Below are 24,265 nucleotides of genomic sequence, written 5' to 3' on the forward strand. Positions count from 1 at the left end.
CACGGAGCGTGATGCCAGCGCAGGTCCCCTGTGTGGCCCCCGCTGCTCAGCTGGCTCAGCACAGCGGGACGTTGCCCAGGACCCATGCGGTGACCAGGGACACGGTACCTCCCGTGGGCACCCACGCACCGGAGCAGCCGCGGCGGCTGTGGTCACACTCTTTGTGCCCAGAGGCCGAGGCTGCTGGTCCTCCTGGCTGTGCTGCCCCAGTCCCACACGTGCAGCCTGGGCACACAGCGCGGGGCTGGGCAGCGGCTCCGCCATCAGCATGGTGGCAGGGCTGTGGCTGGAGCTGGCACATGTCCCAGGGCCTGGCCAGGTGACTCCCCAGCCAGCGAGGGCCAGCACTGCGTGACCCAGAGCAGCACGTGCAGCTCGGGCAGCCCCCAGGCATGCGTCGATGTTTGCTCTGTGGCTTTCTCACATGGCCACTCGCACAAGACAAATGGCACGGTGACAGCCGGGGTTTGGCTTGGCATGGGCAGCCTGGGCCCATGGAGATCTGTGTCTCCATGTGGGATAGCTTGGTGGCCGTCTGGCTCAGGGGCTCGTGCCCACCTCCAGCATCGCAGCTGTGAGGTTGTGCACTTTGTCGCGGAGTCTCCGCTGCCCCCACCTTCACTATCCCCTGGATGTCGCTCTCCAGCTGGGAGAGGCACAGGGGGTGAGAGGAGAGCACGAAATGGCCGTTCACCCACCAGTGCTGGGATGAGACTGGGAGCAGGAGGGGAGCCGGCGTGTGCAGTCTGCTCCTCTGTGCTTTAGGGCTGGGAGCTGGGGGGGGCACAGACATCTCATCATTTCACTGGCACCATGTCCTGCTCCTGCCGGGAGACGCTGGCAGTTCCCCAGCTGGGACTGACCACGCCAAGGTACCAGGCCTAGGGGCTCACAGCCGCCAGCAGCCAAGCGAGCACGGCCTGCGCCGTCCCGGGGATGTAGCCATGTAAGGCAATGCCAGCAGGTCTGCTGCAGCCAGCAAGAGCCCGGCCGGCCCCTGCGCTCGGCAGTGACATCGAGTGATCACCCAGCTGCTGGATTCCTGAGCCGCCGGCGGGGGGGTCCCGCTATCGGCTCCCTCTGCTCCCAGAGCACATCCTCCCACCCAGCACACAGCCTCCATCGCACCGCCCCAGCTTGAGCACGGGTCAGCAATCAGCACTCGCTCAGTCTAGAATAAAGATATATCCGAGTAAATAAATAACCACCAGGCAGCATCCATCCTGGAGCAGAGGCCGGCGCTCGGGTGGCCACGCTGGCTGGGGAGGGTCAGGGGGAGCTTGGTTGTTCCAGTCCATATTTACTGCAGTTGCACGGAGCCCCAAGCCGGGCTGATTTCTGCGACGCCCCTGTCCTCTGCTGCCTTCCCGCACGGCCGTGTGCGTTTCTCACTTGGGTGAGCTGTGGAAACCCCGCACCAAGCTGCACCCCGAAGCTCCGAGCTGGCCCGGGGCTGCCCTCGCCCCAGGAACCAGCTTCTGCCAGGACACGGGGGCCAGCAGCGGGCAGGGAAGGGGCAGCGCAGGACCAAAGCAGAAGCAGGACCCGCCGGCCCAGGCGCACCGGGGAAGGGACCCTTCCCCCTGGCGAGGACCTTGCTTTGAGGACGGCCCTTTCCCTGAGGAGTTATTCACACAGCAACTGCCATCAGCGGGGCCGGGGCCCTCCACGGCGCCGCCAGGAGGGAGGCCGGGCAGCGGGGGGCCGCCGTCCCGCCTTCGCCTGGGACCGGTCGCAGGGAGCAGCACCGCGGTCACTGCCCCCTTCCCCTGGCCCTCACCGGCCGGGCACGGCTCATCCGCTCCCGGCAGACACCCGGGGAGCCAGGGCCGCTCGCACCGGCACCGGCACCGGCACCGGCACCGGCACCGGCACCGGCACCGGCACCGGCACCGGCACCGGCACCGGCACCGGCACCGGCACCGGCACCGGCACCGGCACCGGCACCGGCACCGCGGGCAGCGGCGCCCCCTGGCGGCGCGCAGCCGCCCCTCGCCCCGCACGCCGGAATTTGTAGGGGCCTCTCCGTCACGTGATGACGGCGCGCATGCGTACGGAGCAGCCGCGTTGCTCTCTGGGGCGCGTAGTTCGGCGACGCGGGCGCGGCGGGGCCGGCAGCGCGGTGGGGACTACAAGTCCCGTCGTGCCCCACGGCGCGGCGCGGTGCGGGAGGCGGCCGGGCCGGGCCGGGCCGGGGACACAGCGGGCCGGGCAGGATGTCGCGCCAGGCCGGCCGCGGCACCGAGAGCAAGAAAATGGTAACGGCGGGGCCGCGGCGCCTGAGGGGCCGGGCGGGCCCCGGCGCCGGCCGCCCGCGGGGGGCGGGCCTGGGGCGGGGGGTGCCGGAGGAGGCGGAGGCCCGACCAGGCCCGGCTGTCGGGTCGAGGCCCGCGGCAGGGCCCGGCTCTGCCCGCCTCGGTTGGCGGGGTGGGCTCGGCGGGACCTGCCCCCCTTCCTCCGCCGTTCCCGCCCGCCCCGGAGGCCCAAGCCCTTTGAAACGGGCTCGGCCTAAAGTGTCCGGTACCCGCAGCGGCTGCTAACGGGAGCTCCCGTCGCCTGCACGGCGGGGCAGGGAGTGCCCGGTGCGGCGGGCCCGGACAGTCGGCTGCCGTGTGGGGGAGCAGAGATCAGGCAGGAACGGGACGGTTCTGGTTATGGAAGCTTTACCGTCAGAGCGCAAACGCTTCTCTCCCGTCTCTTTTCTTCTCTCTAACCCGATTCCGTGTTATCAGTCCGGCTGAACCGAGGAGCGAAGGAGATGGAGAGCAAAACCACAGAGCTGAGGTCTAATTCTAGGTCAAAACAGATCGAATTAATTCATTTTTGATGCAATGTCAGTATTTGAAAGCACGTAATAAAAACAAAATCTGTTTTTTCTCCCTCTTTGGCCATGTTGATGGGCTGGCTCAGGCTCAGCGGAGGCCAGGCCGCTGCCCGCTCCTGCCCCCTCCGCACGACGAGGGATTCTCTTCTAGGCATTCAACTCCTGAAATACAACGATTTTTATTTAAGGAATTGGTGTTACTTCATTAGGATTCTGACTTTTTTGTAGCCACGGAACGGTTATGTATTGTTGAGACTATCCACTAGCCTGCAATACGGAAAAACATAAATAACGGAAAAAGTATTAGGCACTTTAATTCCATTAAACGAACTGAAAATGAAGAGTTCGCTTACAAATATGAATTTAGAAGTTTGCCTTGTTACAACACTTTAAAGTTACCTGAATAGCAGCGTTGCAGGCGATAACGAGCGCTGATGACGAGTGCTGGGTTTGCACGCTTTGGGGCTGATGACAGCAGGTGACGGCTCCATGGCTTTACACAGTAAATGACAGCGTCTTGGACTGGTAACAGCTGGATTTCCTCCATCCATTCACCCCCTACTCTCTGCAGCTGCCAAGCCCCGTCTTTACTAAAATTACTGAAATCCTTAAAAGTAGCGTAACCTTTTCTTGCATGTTTGTTAAATTCTCTGCCAAATGTCTGACTGCCAGTTGAGCTAAAGGAGACTTCCCCCTTGTCGTTAGCTCTTGAGCGATGTGAACTTGCGTAACCTTTGTCTTTCCAAGATGAAAGCAGAATTGTAAGGAAAAAACGCCAAAGAATGTGTCAATTCTTTAGATCTAAAATTGGGCAAAAGTCCCAAGGAGCCCGACTGGTTCTTTTCACATGCTTAAAGCCTTTTGGTAGGTAATGGCTGTTGATCTCCTGATTTACAATGACAAGGTGGAATTCCCCGGGTCTTCTAACAAACCCAATTTCTATTTGTTGAACGTTGCCGTTTGGGAGTGATTCCTCCTCCTGTTTGTCTTGGCTTTGTGTAAACTTGTTCAGAATGAAGCGTGATCAGTGTTGTCACTTAACTCTGATGTTGTCTCTTTTCCCTTCCTTTCTGCCTGCCTGCTGCTTTCATTCTGTAGTATTGGTATTTGCCATTCATTTCACCTTCTGCATCTATGCATCTCATGGTAGGTGATAGGCTTTTAATGTGAGATTAGACTCTCTGTAATGTTTCTGAATGCTAAAACTGAAAGCAGAAATAAATTATGATGGTTTATTTGTTCCTGAAAACACTTCCTTCAGGTTCTGTGAAAAGCTAAAGCCTATTGTAGCCTTTTGGTTTGCAGCCTTTAATGACCGTGTAATCACTGGTCCAGCTTAATGGCTCCCAAGAAAACGCACTTTGGCGTAGTTGCTTCTGGCTGAGGGTCGGTGACGGTGGTGGCTGGGAGAGGAGACCTCTTCCTTTGGCATTTTCTGCAAATCTGGCAACTGTGCAAAGAAAGCCCAAGTAACTTTGATCCTAGCCGGGCACAGAAAGCGGATGTGAACAACACAGATCTGCTGAGCTGACCTGAAGTCGTCCTTGCTGTTCCTCTTCTAGGTCTGAGGAGCTGATTTTAATATAGCAAATTATGTGCCTAGATAACTTTCTAGGGGCCAGATGAGTATTGTTTTTTCTTGGTAGCAAAATATCATAAATCTGTGAATGGACAAGCATTTTTTGTCCTGTTGAAAGGACCAGAAATGGAGCCTAACGAGTGTTGCCCATTTGCAGCACGATCATGAAACACAGGTAACAGATGGAAGTTTGAGCCAGTTTTCACCTCTGGGTCAGTGTTTGAAATAAATTTAGGTTCCTGATAACTGCACGTTTAGCCATCCAGGAGGTGGCCAGTAGCACACAAATGCCCTGGAGATGCCATTGCAGTTATCTGGGGATGTGCTCGTTAAAGCAGAGAGAGAGATGCTAATTGGCAGCTGACAGAGTTGCTAAGAGTGGCTACAGAGAGTGTGAACAGCCTCCTGGCTTGCCTCTTCAGGGCAGATTTGGGACAGGTTAATGGGAAGTTGGGAAGTGCTATGTGCGTGGAGAGAGGGAGAGAAAGAAAGTGCTCAGTCGTTCCTAGTCAAAGAGGATTTCTCTTTCCAAGGAGACTGAAGTTACCTTGCCAAAATACGAACTGGGATCTCTCCTTATTAAGCAGCAAATTCCTTTGAGACAGCAGGTTTCTATTCCCCCTCTGCGGGCCAACGGAAGCAGCGCTGGACACAGATGCAGCAGTGCTCAGTCAGTTTTCTCTTTGGCTTGTGCTAAATCCCTTCTGCCTCTGTCTAGAACTCGGAGCTCTTCACGCTGACGTACGGCGCTCTGGTCACCCAGCTGTGCAAGGACTATGAGAACGACGAGGATGTCAACAAGCAGCTTGACAAAATGTAAGTGGATCTGCTGCAGTGGAGCCTTGTAGGAGCTCGGGTTCACAGTATGGCATGTCTGCGTGCTGCACTAAGAATAAAAACCTGGCAGACTGAATTTCATTTAATACTGATATTTCTCAGATTTCATTTTTTTTTCCTCCACTGTCTTCTTTTATAAACATTGGCTGTCTTTCTAAAGCTACCCTCTTCCCGCTCTAGCTGTTGCTCTTTGGTACGTTCACAGGGGTTACAACATAGGTGTTCGGCTAATAGAAGACTTTCTGGCCCGGTCCAATGTCGGAAGATGCCATGATTTCCGTGAAACTGCAGATGTTATTGCAAAGGTAATTGTCAAAGCACAGCTTTGTCAGGTTTTGTCATGGTTTTGCATGTGAAGATAGAGTATTTGCTACTCACAGGACTGTTGTGAGAGTTTGACTGAGATTTTGGGGAGGAGAAAGAGAGAATTAGATCCCTGACTGGTGGGAATTGGGAGAAAGGCGTGGTGTTTTCAAGTAATTTGGCAAAGATCAAAGCTATGCTGTTGCTTCTTGGGGCACGATCTTGTTCATACTCTGTTTGACGTAACAGATAGCATTTAAGATGTACCTGGGCATCACTCCAAGCATCACCAACTGGAGTCCCGGCGGCGATGAGTTCTCCCTGATCTTGGAAAATAACCCCTTGGTGGACTTTGTTGAGCTCCCTGACAACCACTCATCTCTCATCTATTCCAACCTGTTGTGTGGAGTGCTGCGAGGTGCCCTGGAAATGGTGAGCCAACGTCTCTCTTCCAGTGAGATAGATACATGAATAACCAAGGTATCAGGAGATACTTCAACGTCTAGTCTGTGTGACTTCTGTGTTTGCTTTGAGCTTGAAATTCATTCCCAGGAGAAGAGCAGAGCTACAGGAGCGCTCGGCTGCCGTTGCGTATGGCAGCTGTGAGCCCCAGAGGTGCTGACCAAGCCCCTTCATCTTATGACCCAAGTACAAGCCCTAGCATCTCCTTCGATTTGTACGAAGCTTCAAAATCCTCGCTTTGTAACTGCTATGAGCCCTAGTTGGGAATTGGCTGGAACAAGAGAACAGTTGTGTCTCAAATTTAGGAGTCTGTATTTAGGCTTGGTTATCTTGCTTAGCTGAAATTTTTGAGGCACGTGGAGCAGCAGGACGCGTAGCCCTGAGTGACGGGGTTAACTGGGCTCTGATCTCTGCAGGGAGTCCCGGTTGCGCTGTAGGAGGTACAGTTGCCGAGGTAAGGTGCCCGCTGTCCACCACGTAGGCCACAATGTACAAGGAGGATGTGATCTTGAAAAATAACGAGTGCTTCCCTAGAGCTCTGCATTGCGTGTCGTGCCCTCAGAGTCCTTAGGCTGGTGCTTCGCGATCAGACTGTTCCTAGAGAAGCTGCTATTTTAAGGGAGATAACAGCTCTTCTTTTTCCTCTTCCATCACCTAGGTTCAGATGGCCGTAGATGTAAAATTTGTCCAGGACACACTGAAGGGTGACAGCGTCACAGAAATAAGAATGAAGTTCATCAGGCGGATTGAAGACAATCTTCCAGCTGGTGAAGAGTGAATCGCAACCCAGTCTCCCTTTGGGACTGGAGGAAACCAGCTGGTTTTGGCCGTTAGCTTTCATCACAGATCTGTAGGGATATAGCGCTTTCATCACAGATCTGTAGGGATCTAGTGCCCCTGTACATTCAGACTGACTCACTGACTACTTAAGATGTTATTATATTCTTCTACTGTTCCTTCCATCTTTGGTAGAAGACGATTGTCTGGTTGCTGTTTATTTCACAGGTTCATTCTGAAGCTTTTTCATAAGGTGATGTCTTTTTCGTATTCCCCTGGGGACTCTTTCTACGCTCAGTTTCTAATTGTGACATTTGGTTGTGCGAGAACTACTGCTCAAACTCTAGAAGAGCTCCAGTCTGTTCAAATCTGAATCTCTGTTTTAATACCAGGATTTGGGACCAAGCTGAGAGCCCACTGATTTACTGTTAAATGCTGTCCTTAAAAAGAGGTGTTTAAAATTCATTTGGAGATAAGCACGTAGTATTTCTGTAGACCAAACTGGCTTCCTGCATTTGATTCTGAAGTTACTAGTAAAACGCAAGCTTGATACAAAGGGGTGATTTGGGAGAGCTGTTTGAGCGCTGGCACCCGGTCGGGGAGGCTCCTTTTGTTGGGAGAGCAGTGGCATCGCGCAGCACCGGCAGATTCAGGAGGTCCGAGTGGCCTGGGCCTTTCTGCAGTTGCTCTTTCCCAGCAGTCTCATGACTTCCCCCTTGGAAGGGGAGGACCATTAAATTGCAAGGGAGCAGCAGTGAATATTTTAAGTGGAGAAAAGGAAAGAGTGGCTAAAATGCCATCGGTGTTCAGCAGCGTTTACAGCCCAGGGGCTGTGCGGCAAGTCCACGGAACGAAAAACAAAACTCAGACTAACGACTGGGAGGTATTAAATGCATTTCGGCAAGCAGAGCCTGTTCTGTTACGGTGTATAAACACCGCGCAGTGCGGAGGTGGTGCTGGGGTGTGTTCTCGCAGATGTTTAGGCTACAACAGAATTTCCCGTGTTACTTGAATTGGCAAGCTTCGGCAGTCTGTAGCACCTGCTGTTCTGTAAAATAAATACACAAAGTAGCGTTACATCTCAAAACGCAAGATACTGGAAAATCAACTTCTGCCATCCCATTCAGCCAGAAAACGCAGTCAGACGTTCTTCGGTTCTGAAGTCACTTTACATAGCATGAAGGCACAGATCCACAGAGATAATGAGGAGCTTAACGTTGATAGCTCTTACTTCCACAGGAGCTGGCGGCTCAAATACCTTTGTAGGTTTATGCCTGAGGGTAAGGTGAGAGAGAGAAAGCTGCTGCTTGTGCCGCTGGGCATTTAGGTTCTCCAGATGAACGCTGAGCTGCCTGGACGCTGGTTGGCTCATCCCGTGTCCCTTTTTTTCCCAAAGGAGTCCCTTTGGTGGGAGGGTTTGGATGCCCCTGTGGTGTCCTGTGAAGGGACAGCGAGTCGCTCTAAAAGCAGTCAGAGAATGGCACTGAGCAACAGCAGTGGCTGGGGAGGCAGAGGTGCTGCGCGGTCGTGTTGCAGAAATGAAAAAGATCCGTCGTTTCTCATCGTTGACCATTACAAGTCATTTTAAGGCTGCATTTTAAAAGCAATTGCATTAAAAGAATGCCAGCGTCAACTCTTTGGTTTCCTCTTGCTTTTTATTTTAGCGACGCGGGTGCTGGTGCGGAGCCGGGGCTGGCAGGGTGACGGCAGCGCCGCATCAGGAATGTCTGGCTGCCGGCGCGTGTGAAAGCTGCTGCCTGAAGGAAACCTGCGCAATATTCAGCGCACAGAGGGATTGCGGCTGGGGGTGGGACTCGGGGGGGCTGATGGGCAGCGCTGGGAAGCCAGACAGTCAATGTTTGCTTGTTTGAGGACTGGCCTTTTTCTGCCCCGTGAATACCCATGCGTGTGCACTCGCAGGGACTCGCAACCGCCAGCCCAAGGCGGTGTGCTGCAGCGAGCGCCGAGACGCGCTGGTTGTGGTCATTCATAGTGGCAAAAAATCACCTCGGGAGGCATCTGTGCCCCCCGTGCCAGCTCGGTGCGGAGGCTGCTCCACGGCTGCCATCGGCCACGCATGCGGCTGGGAGTGTGCAGGCGAGGAACGGCAACGGCTGGCTTTCCAGGAGCAGGAATTAGCGCCCTCCTTGCTTGTATAAATGGTGTAAACGCTCTGCAGGAGCCTGCGGCGTGAAGGAGCTGCCCCGCAGCGTGCTGGTGGGCATCGCCCCTGCTCCGGGGGGCACCCTGCAGCCTCGCTCAGCACCGGGCACCGAGCACCCGGGGCTGCACGCCAGCCGCTGGCAGCCCCGAGGATGGGGAAGCGGCAGCTTTTGCAATAAAGTAAAAACCACTTTTTGGCTGGAGCTGGTGAGCATCACGTGTCGCCTGCCCGGCTGGCAGCAAGAGCCAAGCCTCAACAAGCCAGAATGGCCCCAAACAGCCCCGACACACAGCTGGCTCCTAAAACAACCTCTGAGCAGCAGCTGCCCCCGGGGACTGCGTCCCTGGGGGTCTGGAGGGAGGGAGGCCCCGAGTCCTTGCTGATGTTGCAGCTAAAAGGAGGTTATTTTGCAATGGCGAGCTCGTGCCGGGTCCTTTTCCCTCCTTTGGTGAGCAAGGGAATGTGCTCGCCCCTGTGGGGAGCAGGTCCCGGGCTCTCGCTGCCGGCCCCCCGGGAATTACGGAGTTGTGCAGTAATTTGCTGGGTCAACGGGGTCAAAACCAGCCCAGACCCTCTGGAAGAACAAAAAGCAAAAATTGCATTAAGTAAATTAAAACTGTCTACTACCAAGTAGCTCATTGTAGACAAGGGAGAATATGCAAAAAGCTCTGTTTGAAACCTACTAAATATTACCATGTGCTGTTTATAGGAAACAAATGGGGAAAGGCATGCCGCATCAATAAAACCCTGAACATGGTTGGAGTTGGACTAAAGCCTTTCCACGGCTCTAGGTTATTGAATACCCTTCACTTTCATGTAGTGCCAGGCCTGACCCCTGGACACATACCGCGAAGGAGAAAGTTGACTTGTGGGAATAATAGACATTCCTGGTGAACGATTTAACCTGGCAGGAAAAGAGGCAACTTTCAGCCTTTCGTACCTCTGCATGATATTGGAGATGACAATAGCAACAAGTCGAGGGGGGGACGCGGACACGGGGCGGGAGCGCTGCCGGAGAGCGATGCCGCAGGACCCCGGTGGACGGCGCTGCACGGGGCGAGCCCCGCACCGTGCCCAGCCCCCGCCCGCCCACGCTGGGCGCTCGGCCAGCCTGGCCGCAGACGGACTCTGCATCGCCCAGACCCCAGGTCCCGACCCCAGCCCGGGTCCCAGAGCGATGGGTTGCAGGAGCTTTAGTTGCAGCGGTGCCTGCTGAGGGTGGAAGGAGCTTTTCCAGCCCTTGCCCTCCTTCAGCACCGTTTCCTCCCATGGGAAAGCGGGACTTTGGCTGGTGTCCTGATGGCACGCACTGGTAGGAGCCGAAGTCCCGTGTGTGACTTACCAGGGTCTAGCTTGAGGGTTTCAACCAGTTCACCTCGCCAGCGTGGGGACAACCTGGCTGCTACTCCCAGCTTGCCCAGGTTTGTTGCCTGCTTTGCTGCAGGCAGCCGGCAATGGCTGTTTGATGCCACCCTGCTCTGACGGCATGATACAGGGCAGCGGAGCCGGCAGCGAGCCCACCCACACCACCTCGTGCCGACAGCACCCTCATCCCACCCTGGAGCCGGGTGGTCCCTTCTCCCCTCACTGGTGGGAAGCAGAGCTCCCAGCCCTGCTCCTGCCACCTAAACCAGGGGCGGGCAGCAGTGCTGGGCACCGTCCCTCTGCAGACCCCATGGCCCGGCACCCGCTGATGGGGCAGGGATGGTGCCAGGAGAGGAGCCGGGACGGGGGAATCTCTCTGGGAGGGACGCGTTTCTGGACTGGTGTCCTCATTGCCAGGGCAGCTCCCACAGCTTTCAGCCAGATGTGCTTGGCCAGGGTGCCGGGCGCTCGCTGGGGCCGTGTGAAGGATGTTTCACCCGCAAGAGCTTGTGCGCTGGGGACAGCAGCTCCTCAACAGGCCTGGCACAGCATCGGCAGCCCCGAGCAGCCAAGGTGCGGGCAGTGCTGGCACCATCCGCTCACAGCTCAACAAATGGCCCCCTTGAGCCCCGCACACCCGGGATGCTCAGCCCCAGCCCCTCAGGGTGCTCCAGCCCCACGTTCCCAAGCACCCACTGCAGCCACGCATTGAAAAACGGTTGGCTACCAGCAGCGCCAGGCAAGACGACGCTCGGGGTGGGGGTTCCGGCTGGGGCACGGATCCGTCCCCACACCAGGACTCCCAGCTCTGCCCAACCCAGCTGAGCATCTCCCCACGCTTGATACCACATGAACATGTTCTCTGCCCGATAACAGCCTGACAAGTATGGGTATGTGGATGCTTTTATAAACCTTCCCAGGCTCCTGTGCTGGCTGCAAGGCACATTCAGCTGAGCTGGGCAGCTTGCAAAACCCTTCCCCAAGGCACAGCTATGCTGCAAAACCATTGCCCTGGCCCAAACACAGCTTCCAAAGCTGGGAGTGCCCACCAGCAGCAGTGGGTCAGGGCAGCCCTTTGGCGATGCTCCTTGGCACCCGTCCTCCTGCAGCATCCCTTGCCAGGGCTGAGGAAGAGGAGGAGGTGCCTGCAGCTCCCCCCTTGAGCTCCCCTCGGGCCAAGGGGCCCAGAGCTGCCCCAGCAGCACTGCTGGGAGCTCTGCCACAGTTTGGTGGCAGTTGGTATTTCGGGTGAAGGGAAGGAGGCCCCATTGTTCCTCTTTTATTGTTTTGTGTTTCCTAAGCGGGACAGGCACCCTCCTCCCACGCTCTGCCCGGCTACAGAGAGATCCAGCCCTTTGAAAGTCAACACTGCAGCGAAGGCATCTGTTAAAGTGCTGGGTGAATGGAAACGCAGTGAGAAACATCCCCGCTCCCAGGCACAGACTGGCACTGGCGGCACGTGCAGGGATGAGGGGCATCAGCAGCAGGGACCCAATTTATCTCATGTCCCCCTTCCCCTGGGCTGGGTCTGTGCTTCCGAGTCACTGCGCCGTGCTTTCTTTCCATACGTGGCAGTTTAGGCAGCGGCAGCTCGTGCCAAGCTGTGACGGGAAGGGATGGCCCCAGGCGATGGCGCGACAGTCGCAGGGAAACATATTGACATCAGCCGAGCCACGCCGCCATTCCTGCCCTCGCGCCGCAACCCGGCGAGGATGCCGGTGCTCTCCCAGCCGTGGGATGGTCCAGCCAGCCCCACCACGCCTCCCATCAGGCAGCCGGCCAAAAACCGTCCTTTCCGCCTTTCTCCCTGCGGTTTCACTGCTCTCAGTTTCTCGTTCCGCTCCACACAACTAAACCCCAATAATTAAAACCACAGCCGCTATTGTCCTGCTGGCAGCAGCACCATTCCCCTCCGGAAGCTGTCCTCCGCTGCAGGACACGGCACGGTGCCCTGCGGTACCAGGCTCCATCCAAAAAAGGTGCAGGAGTGCCTGCAGGATAGGGTAGTTGTTTTGCACAATAAACACCGAAGCCATAAGCTCACTTCCACCCCAGAAACAAAGACCCTGGGGAGAGCAGGGCAGTACCAGTCCAGCCTTTCCAGCTTTCTGCAAAAGGTGCAAAATTTCCAAGGGCCAGTTACCAAATGCAACCGAAACTCCAAGAGTCCAGCTCGGGTGGATTTGCCTGAAGGCAGCTTGGGAAGCTGCTGGTGTTGAGCAGCCTTGGCCCGCAACAAGGCCTTCAGCTGCAGGCCAGGAACAGGAAGGCATTTTGATGAGAAATGTTTGTTTTCTTTTAAAATAGTTTTAATTGTGGCTTCCAAGGAAGGGAGCTGCTGAAATGGTCCGTGTTTCCCCAAGCCACAGGGTTTTCGAAGGGTGTCTAACCCATCCCAGGGCAGGAGCTGCTCTCAGCCCATCCCTGCTGCGCTTGGGCTGACCCAGGCTTACAAACCAGATGATGGGCTTTCCTCCTCGCCGCAGGCAACCCAGCCCCTGCTTAGCTGCCCCCAAGAGCTGCTACTTTCTAGATTTAATCTTTCCTGCAGCCATTCAAACCTGCGACGTCCTGCCCTGTAGCAGTGCCTGGGGAGAGCAGCTTGGTTGCCGGTTCCCCTTTCCTGATGTCATTAGTCTGTCTGTTCATCCAGCGACCAGCCGGCTCTGGCAGAGGAGCTGTGAGCCTGGGCCCTGCCAGCGTGCACCGGGGTGCCGGCCGGCCGTGGAAGCCACCTCCTGCTCCTGCACATCTGGGCAGCAGCTGGGGGCATGCACATGCAGCAGCATGGCTCTTGGAGGACACACTTGGGGTGTCCCCTTGGCTGCTCCTAAGGACGGGCTGCAAGGGACAGCCCTGGGGACCCGCTTCCCTCCTGGCTCCCCAGCCCTCCAGGACAGATACTGCCTCACACACCTGCTGTCCCCCCCTTGCAAGGTTTGCTGAAGCCCCCAGTACCCCTGGCTGCAAGCTGTGGGATGCTAAAGGTTGCTCAGCTGCTGGCACAGGGTCAGCACATCACATAGGCACATGCTCAGCTTCTCGCCCCTGCTCGAGTCCCACTGCCTGCAAGTGACCTTCCCTGAGCCCTGCGGAGCCCAGCACCGCTGGGTTTTGGGCGTTGTTTTTAAAGCGCTTTGTGCCAGCCCCCACGCCAGCCCTGCCATGGCACAGACGGCACCAACCGGGGGCCACGCAGAAGCCCCCAGGACACAGCCCATCCCCACCACAGCTTGCAGCTCGCCGTGGGCAGGACTGGACCGGACCAGATGCCTGGATGGCCGGGAAGAGGCTGTGGTCAAGGCTTCCAAGTGGTTAAGTTAATAGAGAGAGGAGCAAAATGATTTGAAAAATCTAAAACCAGTCCCCTCCCTGAACAAAGCAAAGGCCCAGACTTTCATCTCAGCCCCGGGATCCCATTGGTTTCTCCCTGCCCATCACACGCAGCCAGCTGAGACATGGGAGCTCACTCGGGGAAAGTGCTCACCAGAACAATGTCTCTTTTTCCAGCAAAAAAATATTGATTTTGTTTTAATTAGTGCTAGTGCTGACATCCAAGAGCTTGGAGAGAAGTTGCCGGCTCTGCCCCAGGCTGCGGCTCCACATCCCCATCCCACTGCGGGCAGGGAGCTCCCCACAGCCAGCCCTGTGCCCCGGCTGGAGCCAGCGTCCTGCCCCGGGGCCGGTGCTGGCATCACGGCCTCTTGCCCAAGCTCCCCGGCTGCAGCCATTATTGCTCCCCCAGGTCTCACAGCAGCGAGCCATTGCTGGGAAGGCGCTTGAGCAAGATGTCACCGAGGAGCCAGAGGGGCATCCCCTGCGGAGGGGAGAAACCCAGTGGCTTCCTCGAGCACTGAAATGACCCAGTGGGACATCTGCCTGCCCAGTGCAGAGGAGTCTGGAGGGAGCAAAGAGACAACAAGGGCTGCCCTGGGCTCCTGCATCCCCCCAGGCTCCAGCATCCCCTTACTCTGAGCTTCGGCATCCCCCGCCCTGCCCTCCTGCATCCCCCAGGCTCCAGCATCCCCCTGCCCTGCCCTCCTGCATCCCCCAGGCTCCAGCATCCCCCTGCCCTGCCCTCCTGCATCCCCCAGGCTCCAGCATCCCCCAGGCTCCAGCATTCCAGCCAGGCAGGGCACAGGGAGCCATGCCATGGGTGCTGGCTGGCCAGGAGCCGGGAAGCAGAGCATTCACCAGGGCAGCCAGGCCAGGGAGCGGAGCCCAAGGAATGAGGAAGGCGAGGAGCGGGTACCCGTAGTGGAAACGGCTTGGCACGGGCTGTGGAAAATGGAGGCCCAGAGAAATGTGACAGCAGGCTGGACTGGCTGGGAGTACCACACAGGCATATTTAAGCCTTCAAGCCTGCCATTGTTCTCCCCTAATTATTCCCACTCCCTGAGTATTACACCCCATAATTCAGGAAAGCTGAGTAATGGAAGAAACAACAGCAATTTTAATCTCTCAGTACCGGTGGTCTCCACCAAAAAAATGCTTTCAAGAGCTCTGTGGTTGCAACTTCCTCGGTTTGGTGGGCAGTGGAGGGGAGGGAGAACATGGCCACTGGCCTGCGGCTGCTCGGCCGAGACCGGAGGCGAACAGGGACAGGACCAGGACTTTCCTCCAGGTGAGTGGAGAGGAGCAGGAGGAACACATCAGGTGCTGGGAGCATCCCTGCCAGGTACTGCGTGAGCCCTGCACCAGCAGCCAGGCTGGCTTTGGGGTGATGCTGGCTGGGGGCAGCCCCTCGCTCCCCTGCACCCATCAGGACACTCTGGTCAGCACGGCTGCGGCTGGGGGGGACCAGAGCCAGGCAAGGCACCCACCTTGCAGCACCAACACTTTATCTTCTGTTCTCAGCTAGACCAGAGAAGAAAACGGGGCGTCAGTTTTTGGTCAAAACATGTTTTCCTTAATGGGAACTGGCTTTTGGAATAGGAAATTCTGATGTCCCTAGAAATGCTCTTGCTTTTTGACAAAAGCCACTGTGGGTTTTTTCCCCAAGGAGCAAGCTTTGGGTAAACACATTCCCACCCCAAGGAATGAGACCAGGAGTCAGAACTGGCAGCACTGGGGTGCTCCGGAGGAGCCCGCACAGGCAGGAGGGACCCCCAGCCCTGCCCTTGCCCCTCTGCCTGCTCCAGCACCCCTGGCCGGATCCAGGCATCCGCACCTTCCTGCCAGCCCTGCACGAGTAAAGTGAGTGGTGGGCTAAAACGAGCCTCCTGGCTAATTTAGCATCGCTTGGGCTAATTTAGCATCGCTTGCCCATCAGTTCTCAGGGAGCTGGGAGGGGAGGACAGGCGGCAGCACCTACAGCGGGGCCAGGACACATGCACCAAGCGCGGCTCCACCGTGCCACACCGCGGTGCCCCAGGCGGGAAGCAAAGCACCATGTACAGGGACCGGGCACCCCTCGGGAGAGCACCCCGAGGCTGGGGCATCCGCCAGCCTCCTGGGCACACACTGCTGGGGGGCAGCCATCGCCTCCATCCCTCCCTCAGGTCTGAGTTGAAGTAAAAGCACCTAAACAAGCCCAGGTCCACCCTGCCCCGGCTTTCTGCAGACACAGCAGCTAACCTGTAATAAATTACACCCACCATTCCCCCCCCTCCATTTGAAGTTTCAGCAATAGCAATGCTCAGGCAATATAAATAGCAAACTAGCACACAGAGCTGGACAGTGACTTGCCGTACGGAGCAGCCCATCACAGTCCACAGCAGGGATCACGCTGGGAGCCAAGAGGACAGAGCCAGCGGTTTTGAGACACAGTTTAGCATCACTTCTCAGCAGCTGATCTATAGTTTCAGCTACACAATGCTCAGCTCCCTGTAACATTTAACAAGGCTTTGCTGGAGGTTGCATCCTTGCCCCAGGTACAAGGCAGGGTGATGGCTCTACCACAGTATCCCTCAGAGCCACATGACAAGCCACCAGCCCCAGGGGACAGGTCACCCTGCAGCCACCCATTAGGGTTAACCCTAATAACACACAGCTTGACCTGCCACATCCTCAAACACTTCCCCTTGGCGTAACCCAAAGGCCTCCAAGGTCCTCGAGCATCCCAGGCAAGCTGGACGGGGTGGCCCGAAGGTGGCTGTGCCGGCGGCGGCAGGGCGCGCTGCCTCTGTGTGGTCTGCAGCCATCTGGATGTACTTACAGCAATACTGCAGCAATTGCTAAAAGATCAAAAATCTTCAGGCCAACCTTGATTCCCATTGCATTTTTTGCATTTTTGAGGACTCGAATCTAAAACCTGACAGCGGGGAGTGGTGTTGCCTGCACAGCCCAGGAGTGCTTGGCACGGTGCTGCCAGACTCAGAGAATGATGGCTGGGCTGCCCCGGCATCACTGTGGGATGACGCCAAGGAAATGCTCTGTTGAGCCCTTTGTCTGTACCTGACACGCGGAGCCGGCACCATTTCTGCTGAGAGGGTCAAGATCCCTGAGCAGGGCCCTGCTGAGACCCCACTGCACCCCTGGGGCTCCCGCTCACAGCAACAGGAGGGGGCATTTCAGGTCTCCCCATCCCTGGGGCCAGGGAAGACACCAAGAAGCAATCAACACCAACGCCTGCCCCCAGCAATGCCCCTGCTCCTGGCCAGCCGCGCCTCCCCTCCCAGGGCTCAGCTGGGGTAAACCTGTCCCAGCGCCCGCACAGCCCTGCCCGGCCGGGAGGAGGTTATTCCAGCACAGAGGTGAAGCAATGCTGATTTACTGGCCGAGCGCAGTCTCCATCTGCACTGGTAAGTGCTGAGGTTTGGACATCTGGGCATCAGGTGCCCCAAGGCACAGCTGGATCCTGGCCCTGGCCCTGCTCCCGCAGCCCCACAGAGCCATTCACCCATCCCTGCATCCCCAGTGGTTCCGACGCACCCTGGCCCAAAGTTTCCAGCTGCTCCAGTCCTCCCCAGCCCCTCTCAGCAAAGGGAGGACAAAGCAAAGGCACCCAGGAGCCACCATCATCACCCACCTGTGTCCGTGGGGTACATCCAGCCCCAGGGCTGAGGGCTGCAGCAGCCGTGTCCCTGCATCTGCACTGGGAAGGGAAAGGACACATGTCAGGGTGTTGATTTCAAAGGAACCTTACATCAGTATCAGCAGAAAGTCATTACCAACCCACATTAATTGAGCAAGGCTCAGCCAGGCGCATCCCACACTGGGCACAGGCACTGCACATAGCTAAGCCCCAGCCAGCACGGGTGTGCTGCCCGCTGCAGCCTGCACCCAAACAAGCCAGCAGGCTCTCAACTTCATTATTCTAAGAGCAGATCAAGGAAAAGACCCTTCTCCACCCCACAGTTCCCCCACCCAGCCCTAGGTGTCTGCAGGAAAGTCTCCATGTTGGTTTTAGACTGGGATAATAGTTGAGCTACACAGGCTGTTGAGCTGCCCCACTCAAGGCTGATGCACGGGAAGGTCACTGCAGGGCACCCGTGTTTGTGAACAGGGTGGTGGGTGCTGCATGGCCAGGACTGGGGTATCTGGGGGCAGGCAGCACTGGGCTTTACCCCTGCCTAGGCACAGCTCCCTGCAAGGGAGGGTCCTCAGCTCCTTCCCTGGGCTGTGCTTTAGAGGGGTCAGTTGGACCCCCACACCCCAGACCCAGCCATCGGCAGAGCCCTGCCTGCCTGATAAAGCCTGGGGGCTGCTCCTGCCCAGGCCACCAGCTCTGAGCTGGGCTAGAAGGCAGCTTCACAAAAACCCTGTGTAGAAAGAGACAAAAAAAGCCCCCCACCAGCCTGAGGAGAGACCCCAGCAGCAACGCCCCCACCTTACCCAGAAGGAGTCATCCAAACCCAGCAGCCCCAGCCACACAGCCAGCCCTGGGCTGGGCTTTTGGCCCCTTATATAGGGCATGTGCAGGCAGCCCCCACCTGGGGAGCCCGTCAGCCCCAGGTGTTCCCATCCCGCTGCCTGGCCGGGGCTGCCCCTGCCCGCACCCAGCCCTGGCCGGGCAGGTCTGCACCGCGGGAGCCTTCCCGCCTCACCCGGCACATGGCCCCGCTGCCCACCCCGCCCCGATACCAGTCTTCATGCACCAAATGTAGGGAAGGGAGATTTTATTCCTGGTCATGGAAAGGGTTAAACCTCCTCCTCTTTCTCCCCGGTGGGGTGCCCAGTGCTTGCCCCTGGGATTGCCCGTGGTGGTGTGCATTCCCAGTCTGACCTCCCAGCAGCAGCCAGTTCTGCGGCATGGCACTGGGGCGGTGTGGCACTGGGGCACCGTGGCACTGGGGCACTGCAGCAGCATGGCCCCACAGCACTATGGCACTGGGCTTGGGTCCGGCTGCTCTCACACTGGGGAAGCCAGACGTGGTCTGGGCAGCCGGAGCAGCCGGCTCGGACAGAGCAGCACCATGCTGGCATGTGCTGAGCTACATGGGAACCCTCGGCATGCCAGGCACGGCAAAGGTGTCAGCCCCAGCACCCGGACATGCTGGCACGGCTCTCCACACGTACACACAGCCCCGGCACGCTCGTCCTGCACAAAAGCTGCTCAGAGAGGTGGCAGCCCCGGTAATTAATCATTACCTTGGTCCTCGTGGCTGGGGTGGCGGAGGGGGCAAGGGGGAGGTGGGCATCCGCTCCTCTGCCAGTGCCTGCCCGTGCTGAGTGAATGGTTCAGTCATTAACGGGAGTGGGGCTCGTTTGGCTTTTCCCTTGCGCCGCCTGGAAAGGGGCCACTTACTGTTTTACAACTAAAATAACAAATTATTTCATAGAGGGCTGGAGCTGCCGGGAGCTCTCGGGCTGGCCGCGGTGCGGCGCCGGGGCAGGCGGCACAGCCTCCCGTGGCCCCCTCCCCAGCGCTGGCACAAGCTGTGGCTCAGGGCCGCCCAAGCCATGCCTGCGTGGCTCCCACCGGCATGAGCAAAGGGGGCACAGGTGATGGAGAAGGAGGAAGAGGAGCACCAGGCGCAAGGGCTGACATGTCCACAGCTGCTTGTCCCAGTTGATGCTCACCCCCCATGGGGACCCCATCCCCTGGCGATGCCCAGGGACCCTCAGCCCTGCAGCTGACTCTCTGGGGAGGGACAGGCTCCATGAAGTGCTGGGGGCTGCAGCAACCCTGGCCCCTGGCACGCCGGGCTGGCATCCGCGTCCTGCAACCCTGCTCCGTGGCTCTGGGCACCGGCGATGCCACCTCGCCGAGCACTTGGCTTCCTCTGGGAATGGGAGGCTGTGCTGTGCCTTGGCTTCCTCTCCTGCGACGGGAACCACGATGGGAACCAGCCCAGGCACCCGCTCCCCTGCCCTGCCCTCCGGAGCTGCTCACGCACCCTCTGGCCTTGCAGCCGGCTCTCTGGGTGCCGCAGGACGCAGCCCCACGCCGGTGCCCATTGAGCAGGGCCCCCGCGCCGCCTCCCCAAGGCAACCTGCTGACAGCCCCAACAATAGCGTGGCTGATAAAAATCATAAAGCAACAAGTGCACTTCCCCGGGCCATGCCCCGCCTTGGCTGGCTGTCCCTGAGTGCCCAGCCGGGTGCTGCGGGGTGGGGTGGGGGGTACGGGGGGAGCTGAGCTGAGCTGGGGGTGCCAGGAGCCTGGAGCCTGCCAGGACCTGGGCTTTGTGCCTCTGCTCCGCTGGCCGGACCTCCTTGGAGAATGACCCCCATAAAACGAAGCAGCAGCTGTTTGGTGGATAATAAAACATTGCTTTTTTTTTTCCTCTTTTACAACTAGTTTACTGCATAAACGTTTCAGCAGCACAGCAGAGCACTGGGAGCAGCAAACCTCCTCTCGTGCTGCTGCGTGCTCCAGGTGGGTCACAGGACCCCTGGGGCAGCTCCTGGATGGGCTGCAGGACCCTGCCCTCATCCCATGGGATGGGTCCCCAGCACCCATGGGAGCAGCGTGCAGATAGCAGCACCCACCGTGGTCACTGGTGCAGGAATGGCGCGGGCAGGAGGGATGCAAACGGGGAGGGTGACAGCAGCTGGACGAGTCTGCTCCGAATGGCTCCTCTCCTGAGCCACCCCCCTCCAGGGACAGCTGGGTGCTGCGGGGTCACCCCGGCCCTGGGATGGAGCAGCCCTGGGGACCCAGGGACTCTGTTCACCCGCTGGCTCTGGAGGCAGATTTACTAGCTCGTAGCCAGGGGTGTTTATGGTGGGCTGGAATGCGCGCCCCCAGCACGTGATGAATTTACAACGTGCCAACGAATGGATTTATTCCTACCCCACTGTCAGCGAATTAATCACAGCAGCCATGGAAAGCCACTGGAGGTGCAGGGTGGGGAGGGGTGCCCGGAGAGGAGGGCGCTGGGGGGCACGTGGGGCACATTGGGCATGGGGCATCCTGGGGACAGTGCCTGGCTCGGGTTGTGCCAGCCCCATCGCCTTGAGCCACAGCGAGCTCCAGGGCTGCCGAATCTCCTCCAGTGCTCCTGCTGAGCTGCCATCTCAGGGGGCTGGTTTGGGTTAGGTGAAGCTGGGGAAGTTGGGAGAGGAGCGCGTTTTCCAGCTGATTTCACCCCTGCAAACGCTGCCGTTCCCCAGGAAGCTGCATTTTGCCTGCTCCTCACCTGCCCTGATGGGACACGGAGCCCAATGTACAAGGGCATCCATCAGTAGGGCTGCTCTTGCCGGAGCTCCCAGCTGCCTTTGGGGGACCATGGCCACGGGCAAGGAGTGCAGTGCTGCAACACCTCCCCCAGAAGGCAGCTGAGAATTAATGTGTTCAGGAAAGCACCCAGGGAGTTATTCCCCGGGAATCTCCCTGGTTCACCACTCCAGCACTGCTGGCGGGGCTGTGAGCAGGTTTCCCCATCGCCCTCAGCTGCTGTCACAGTGTGCGAGGGACGAGTGCAGCCAGCACAGGAGCAGATGCCGCCGCTGTTCGCGTGAACGCTGTGTCGCTGGGCCCATGCTGAGCTATTTCAAGCAAGACCCTGCGGCAGCATTTTTGCGTTTGTGTTGTATTTGCTGTGTTTAACAGCATCGTGGGTCACTTCACCCCTCGCTTCCATCCCGACGTCTCGGCAAGCAAGGCACTGCCCCACGCCGGCTGCCTGCACGGGTCGGGGCATGGCCGAGCCCTCGGGGACGCCCCGCTGCTGGCGCTGGGGCCACATCTCTCCTCTCCCTGTGGCCCTCATAGCAGCACGGGGCTGGAGACATCACTTACTCCTGCTCCCGCTCCCGCTCCTGCTCCCACTCCACCAGCGGTGCCCAGCAGCCCTCGTCCTCTCCCCTGCTAAACCGCAGCAGCATTTCCCCCACCGCTCTGTTCGAGGCTCGGCCACATCTGCCTGCTGGCTCCGGGCAAGCACTTGCCCGGGAAGGGCTAGCAGCCTCTGGGGCTGCCAAGGTTTAACCTTCAGCTCCTCTGTGGCTTTCTATTCAACGTGCCATTTCCAAACAGAGGTCTCAGGCCGCCAGCTCCCACCTGGGCTGGCTCTCTGCAGAAAAGGGAGCCGTGGAAATGTTAGGTGAGTGCAGTTTTTCCATGCATATGTATATAGGAGCGGACTCAGTTGCCAAAGTAAATACAACCCTTCCCTTTCCAAAAATGTCCTCCAGGAATTGTAAAGGATCCTGGAGCAAGAATTCTGTCTCAGATCCTTTATGCTTTCTATCGAGGGAAGCGTATAAACCCACTTCTTTTTAGCTCTAGCAAAGTCAACGTGCTGAGAGTGTTTTTTTTATGACATGCACCAAAGGCGCTGGGAGCTGGAGCCATGGCCATGTGTACCCCGGGCAGGGCTTACACAGAAAAACAATCCCAGTAAAGAGCTTTATAGCCACCGAGGAATGTGGAACCTCCACCAGCCCGGCCGAAGCTTGCAAAGCTAATTGCTTTGGGATTTACTCTTTGGGGGGGTCGAGTCTCCGTGGTTGCTGCCTCAGAGGGTCCCAGCTGCCCTTGCGGTTCATTAGGATGCTGAACAGGGAACTAGAGATGCTTTTAGAGGGCTGCAGCAGTTATGGGGTAAGGGAAGGAGCCATGCGGTTCCCAGCTGCAGCCCTGCCTTCTCCCGTTACAGCCGGGGACCCTTCCTGCCCTGGTGGGGCCCACGCTCGGAGCCGGTGGTGACGGCAGTGGCCACAGCGTCCCCACGGTTGCTGTAGGTGCAGAGCCAGGCACTGTCCCTGAGCCTGATGGGACCGTCCCCTGCAAGCTGACCTGCTGGGACCCTTCCACAGCCCGGGCTGAACCAGCAGGGCAGAAACACAGGGGATGCTTTCGGGGGCCGATGCATCCTTGTAGCCGATCGCTGCTGCTGCTTGAAGCGGCACCTCGTGACGCGCTGGCAGAGCGGCCGCTCTGAGGTGCTGCGCCTGTGGCTGCTGCAGCCGCTCCCTGCCAGGCCCCGGCTGGCCGGCATGTTTTCTTTACTGATCTTTTCTTGTTCATTTAAGTGACTTTGGAAAATGGGATTTTGGCTCTTAAATCGTTCAGGGGCTTTTGAAAATTTGACTCTAAATACTTTCCGAAGTGCATTTGTATGAAGTAATTCTCTCCAACCTCCCACAGTGGTAGTCAGATTGCATTTAATCCATCACTGAATGTTCCCGAAGGCTGGGATCTGGCACCATACTCCACACGGAGCCACGGCTCGCCCCGCGCTGTACCGGCACCGCCGCTTGCTGCCCGGCCTCCTCCTGCCCAGGACACCTCTCACCTGCTTGTCACCGCCTGCGAAGCCAGGGCGATGCACCCCAGGCCCCCGGCCCTGCCCTCGGCGCAGCCCGGTGCAGCCCTGCCAGCAAGCCGAGCGAGCGTGGCAATGCACCCCAGCACGCGCGGCCGACAGGGCTCAGCCTCCCCTGCCGTGGGGACACTGTGGTGTGCGGCCGCCGGCACGACAGGGCTCTGCTCAGCAGAAGCACTGCAGGCCCCCAGTCGTCAGCCCAGCCCCTGGCCCCCTCCCACCCCCACGGCAGATTTTCCTGCTGAGCACTGACGGCTGGTTTTCAGAGCACAATTATCCGTCTTGTGGAAACATGGAAACGATATTCCAATGCACGGGGCTGATTCGATTACGTCTGTGACCCACCGAAATTAAGTTAAGGCATTTTTCAGCCCTAGATTGAATTATTTCTCCTCCCTCTCTTTCGTTCCTACTGTGCGGAGCAGCAGGATGGCCGGGACTGGGCTTTTTGCGGGGAGCACACCCGGGACCCCGTGAGCAGCCCCTGGGTGCAGCAGTGCCTGTGCACCCAGGCCTCGGTGCTGCGGTGGCGCTGGGGCCCTCGCCGACTCACTCACGGCTGCTGGCATGGCAAGCTCAATGCTGGTCTTCAAGGCGGCAACTCTCGCCCCCCTGGGAGGCTGGAGCCACCACGGAGCCCTGGCACGGCAGGCGGGCACAGAGCTGCCAGAGGTTAGAGGCAGGAGAGCCGCTAAATCCTGTGCTAAGCCCGGCTTCCCTCTCCTGCTGGGAAGGAGAGCCTTCAGCAGCCGCTCGGCACAGCCGGTGCCCGGCCCCACACTGCTACGCCCGGGTTGAGCCATGTCCCGGGCTGAGCCGTGTCCCGGGATGAGCCGTGTCCAGAGATGAGCCACGTCCAGGGCAGCAGTGCCGCCAGCAGCCGTGGCTGCGTGCGCCCTCGCAGGCACGCTCGTCTCTGGTGCCCCATGTGCAGCATCTGGGATGGCACCGTGGGGACACCGCTAAGCGTGGAGCGAGTGCCCCTGGTGCTCCACTGCAGCCAGGCAGAGGGAAGGAGCTGGTGCTTCGGCCAGGTGGGGCAGAGCAGCCAGGGCGGCATGGCCAGGGCGGCACAGCTGCGCCCCGGCTCCATCCCGGCAAAGGGGCAGGCGCGGGGGCTGCGGAGGAGCAAGCCGGCGTGGGGGTGATGACAGGCGGGAGAGGCCAGCACAGAGCGAGGCTGCAGCCGATGGTTCGCTCTGTGGGACAGAGGAATGTCTGTGCTGGCTAATGAGTCTGCGTGCAGAGGAAATGCTTTGCCAGTGAGAGCTCCAGTTAAACAAGGCTGGTCCGTTTCT

At 58.5% G+C, this 24,265-nt stretch overlaps 1 protein-coding gene and 1 long non-coding RNA gene across 3 annotated transcripts; one reads left to right on the forward strand and one right to left on the reverse strand.

Annotated features, from left to right (window-relative positions):
• The first annotated feature begins 2,123 nt into the window (after positions 1-2,123).
• Positions 2,124-8,415, forward strand: TRAPPC3 (trafficking protein particle complex subunit 3). 2 transcript variants are annotated; one of them, XM_087761030.1, is made up of 5 exons: positions 2,124-2,258; positions 5,122-5,219; positions 5,446-5,545; positions 5,793-5,975; positions 6,664-8,415. In XM_087761030.1, exons 1-5 carry the CDS (start codon positions 2,217-2,219, stop codon positions 6,781-6,783), a joined length of 543 nt encoding a protein of 180 aa, XP_087617156.1. In that variant the 5' UTR covers positions 2,124-2,216; the 3' UTR covers positions 6,784-8,415. The 2 variants fall into 2 exon arrangements, with proteins under 2 accessions (XP_087617156.1, XP_087617157.1); XM_087761031.1 differs by lacking the exon at positions 2,124-2,258 and adding an exon at positions 3,944-3,970.
• Positions 8,416-8,935: 520 nt separating this feature from the next.
• On the reverse strand, positions 8,936-18,119 carry LOC148055381 (uncharacterized). The gene is made up of 3 exons (XR_015705551.1): positions 18,088-18,119; positions 17,282-17,347; positions 8,936-9,520 (listed from the first exon to the last, which is right to left on the reverse strand). It is a non-coding gene; the product is annotated as an uncharacterized LOC148055381 (long non-coding RNA).
• Between the last annotated feature and the right edge of the window lie 6,146 nt (positions 18,120-24,265).

This window comes from Nipponia nippon, unplaced genomic scaffold (genome assembly GCF_047370975.1).
Source record: "Nipponia nippon isolate SJK-2023a ecotype South Korea unplaced genomic scaffold, ASM4737097v1 scaffold_23, whole genome shotgun sequence".
Lineage (NCBI taxonomy): Eukaryota > Metazoa > Chordata > Aves > Pelecaniformes > Threskiornithidae > Nipponia > Nipponia nippon.

Excerpts from the sequence above, each read along its gene's own strand:
- TRAPPC3 (XM_087761030.1), top strand. The coding sequence starts at position 2,217 with ATGTCGCGCCAGGCCGGCCGCGGCACCGAGAGCAAGAAAATG. Across the intron at positions 5,220-5,445 it reads AACAAGCAGCTTGACAAAAT|GGGTTACAACATAGGTGTTC; the intron begins GTAAGTGGATCT and ends GTACGTTCACAG. Across the intron at positions 5,546-5,792 it reads CTGCAGATGTTATTGCAAAG|ATAGCATTTAAGATGTACCT; the intron begins GTAATTGTCAAA and ends TTGACGTAACAG.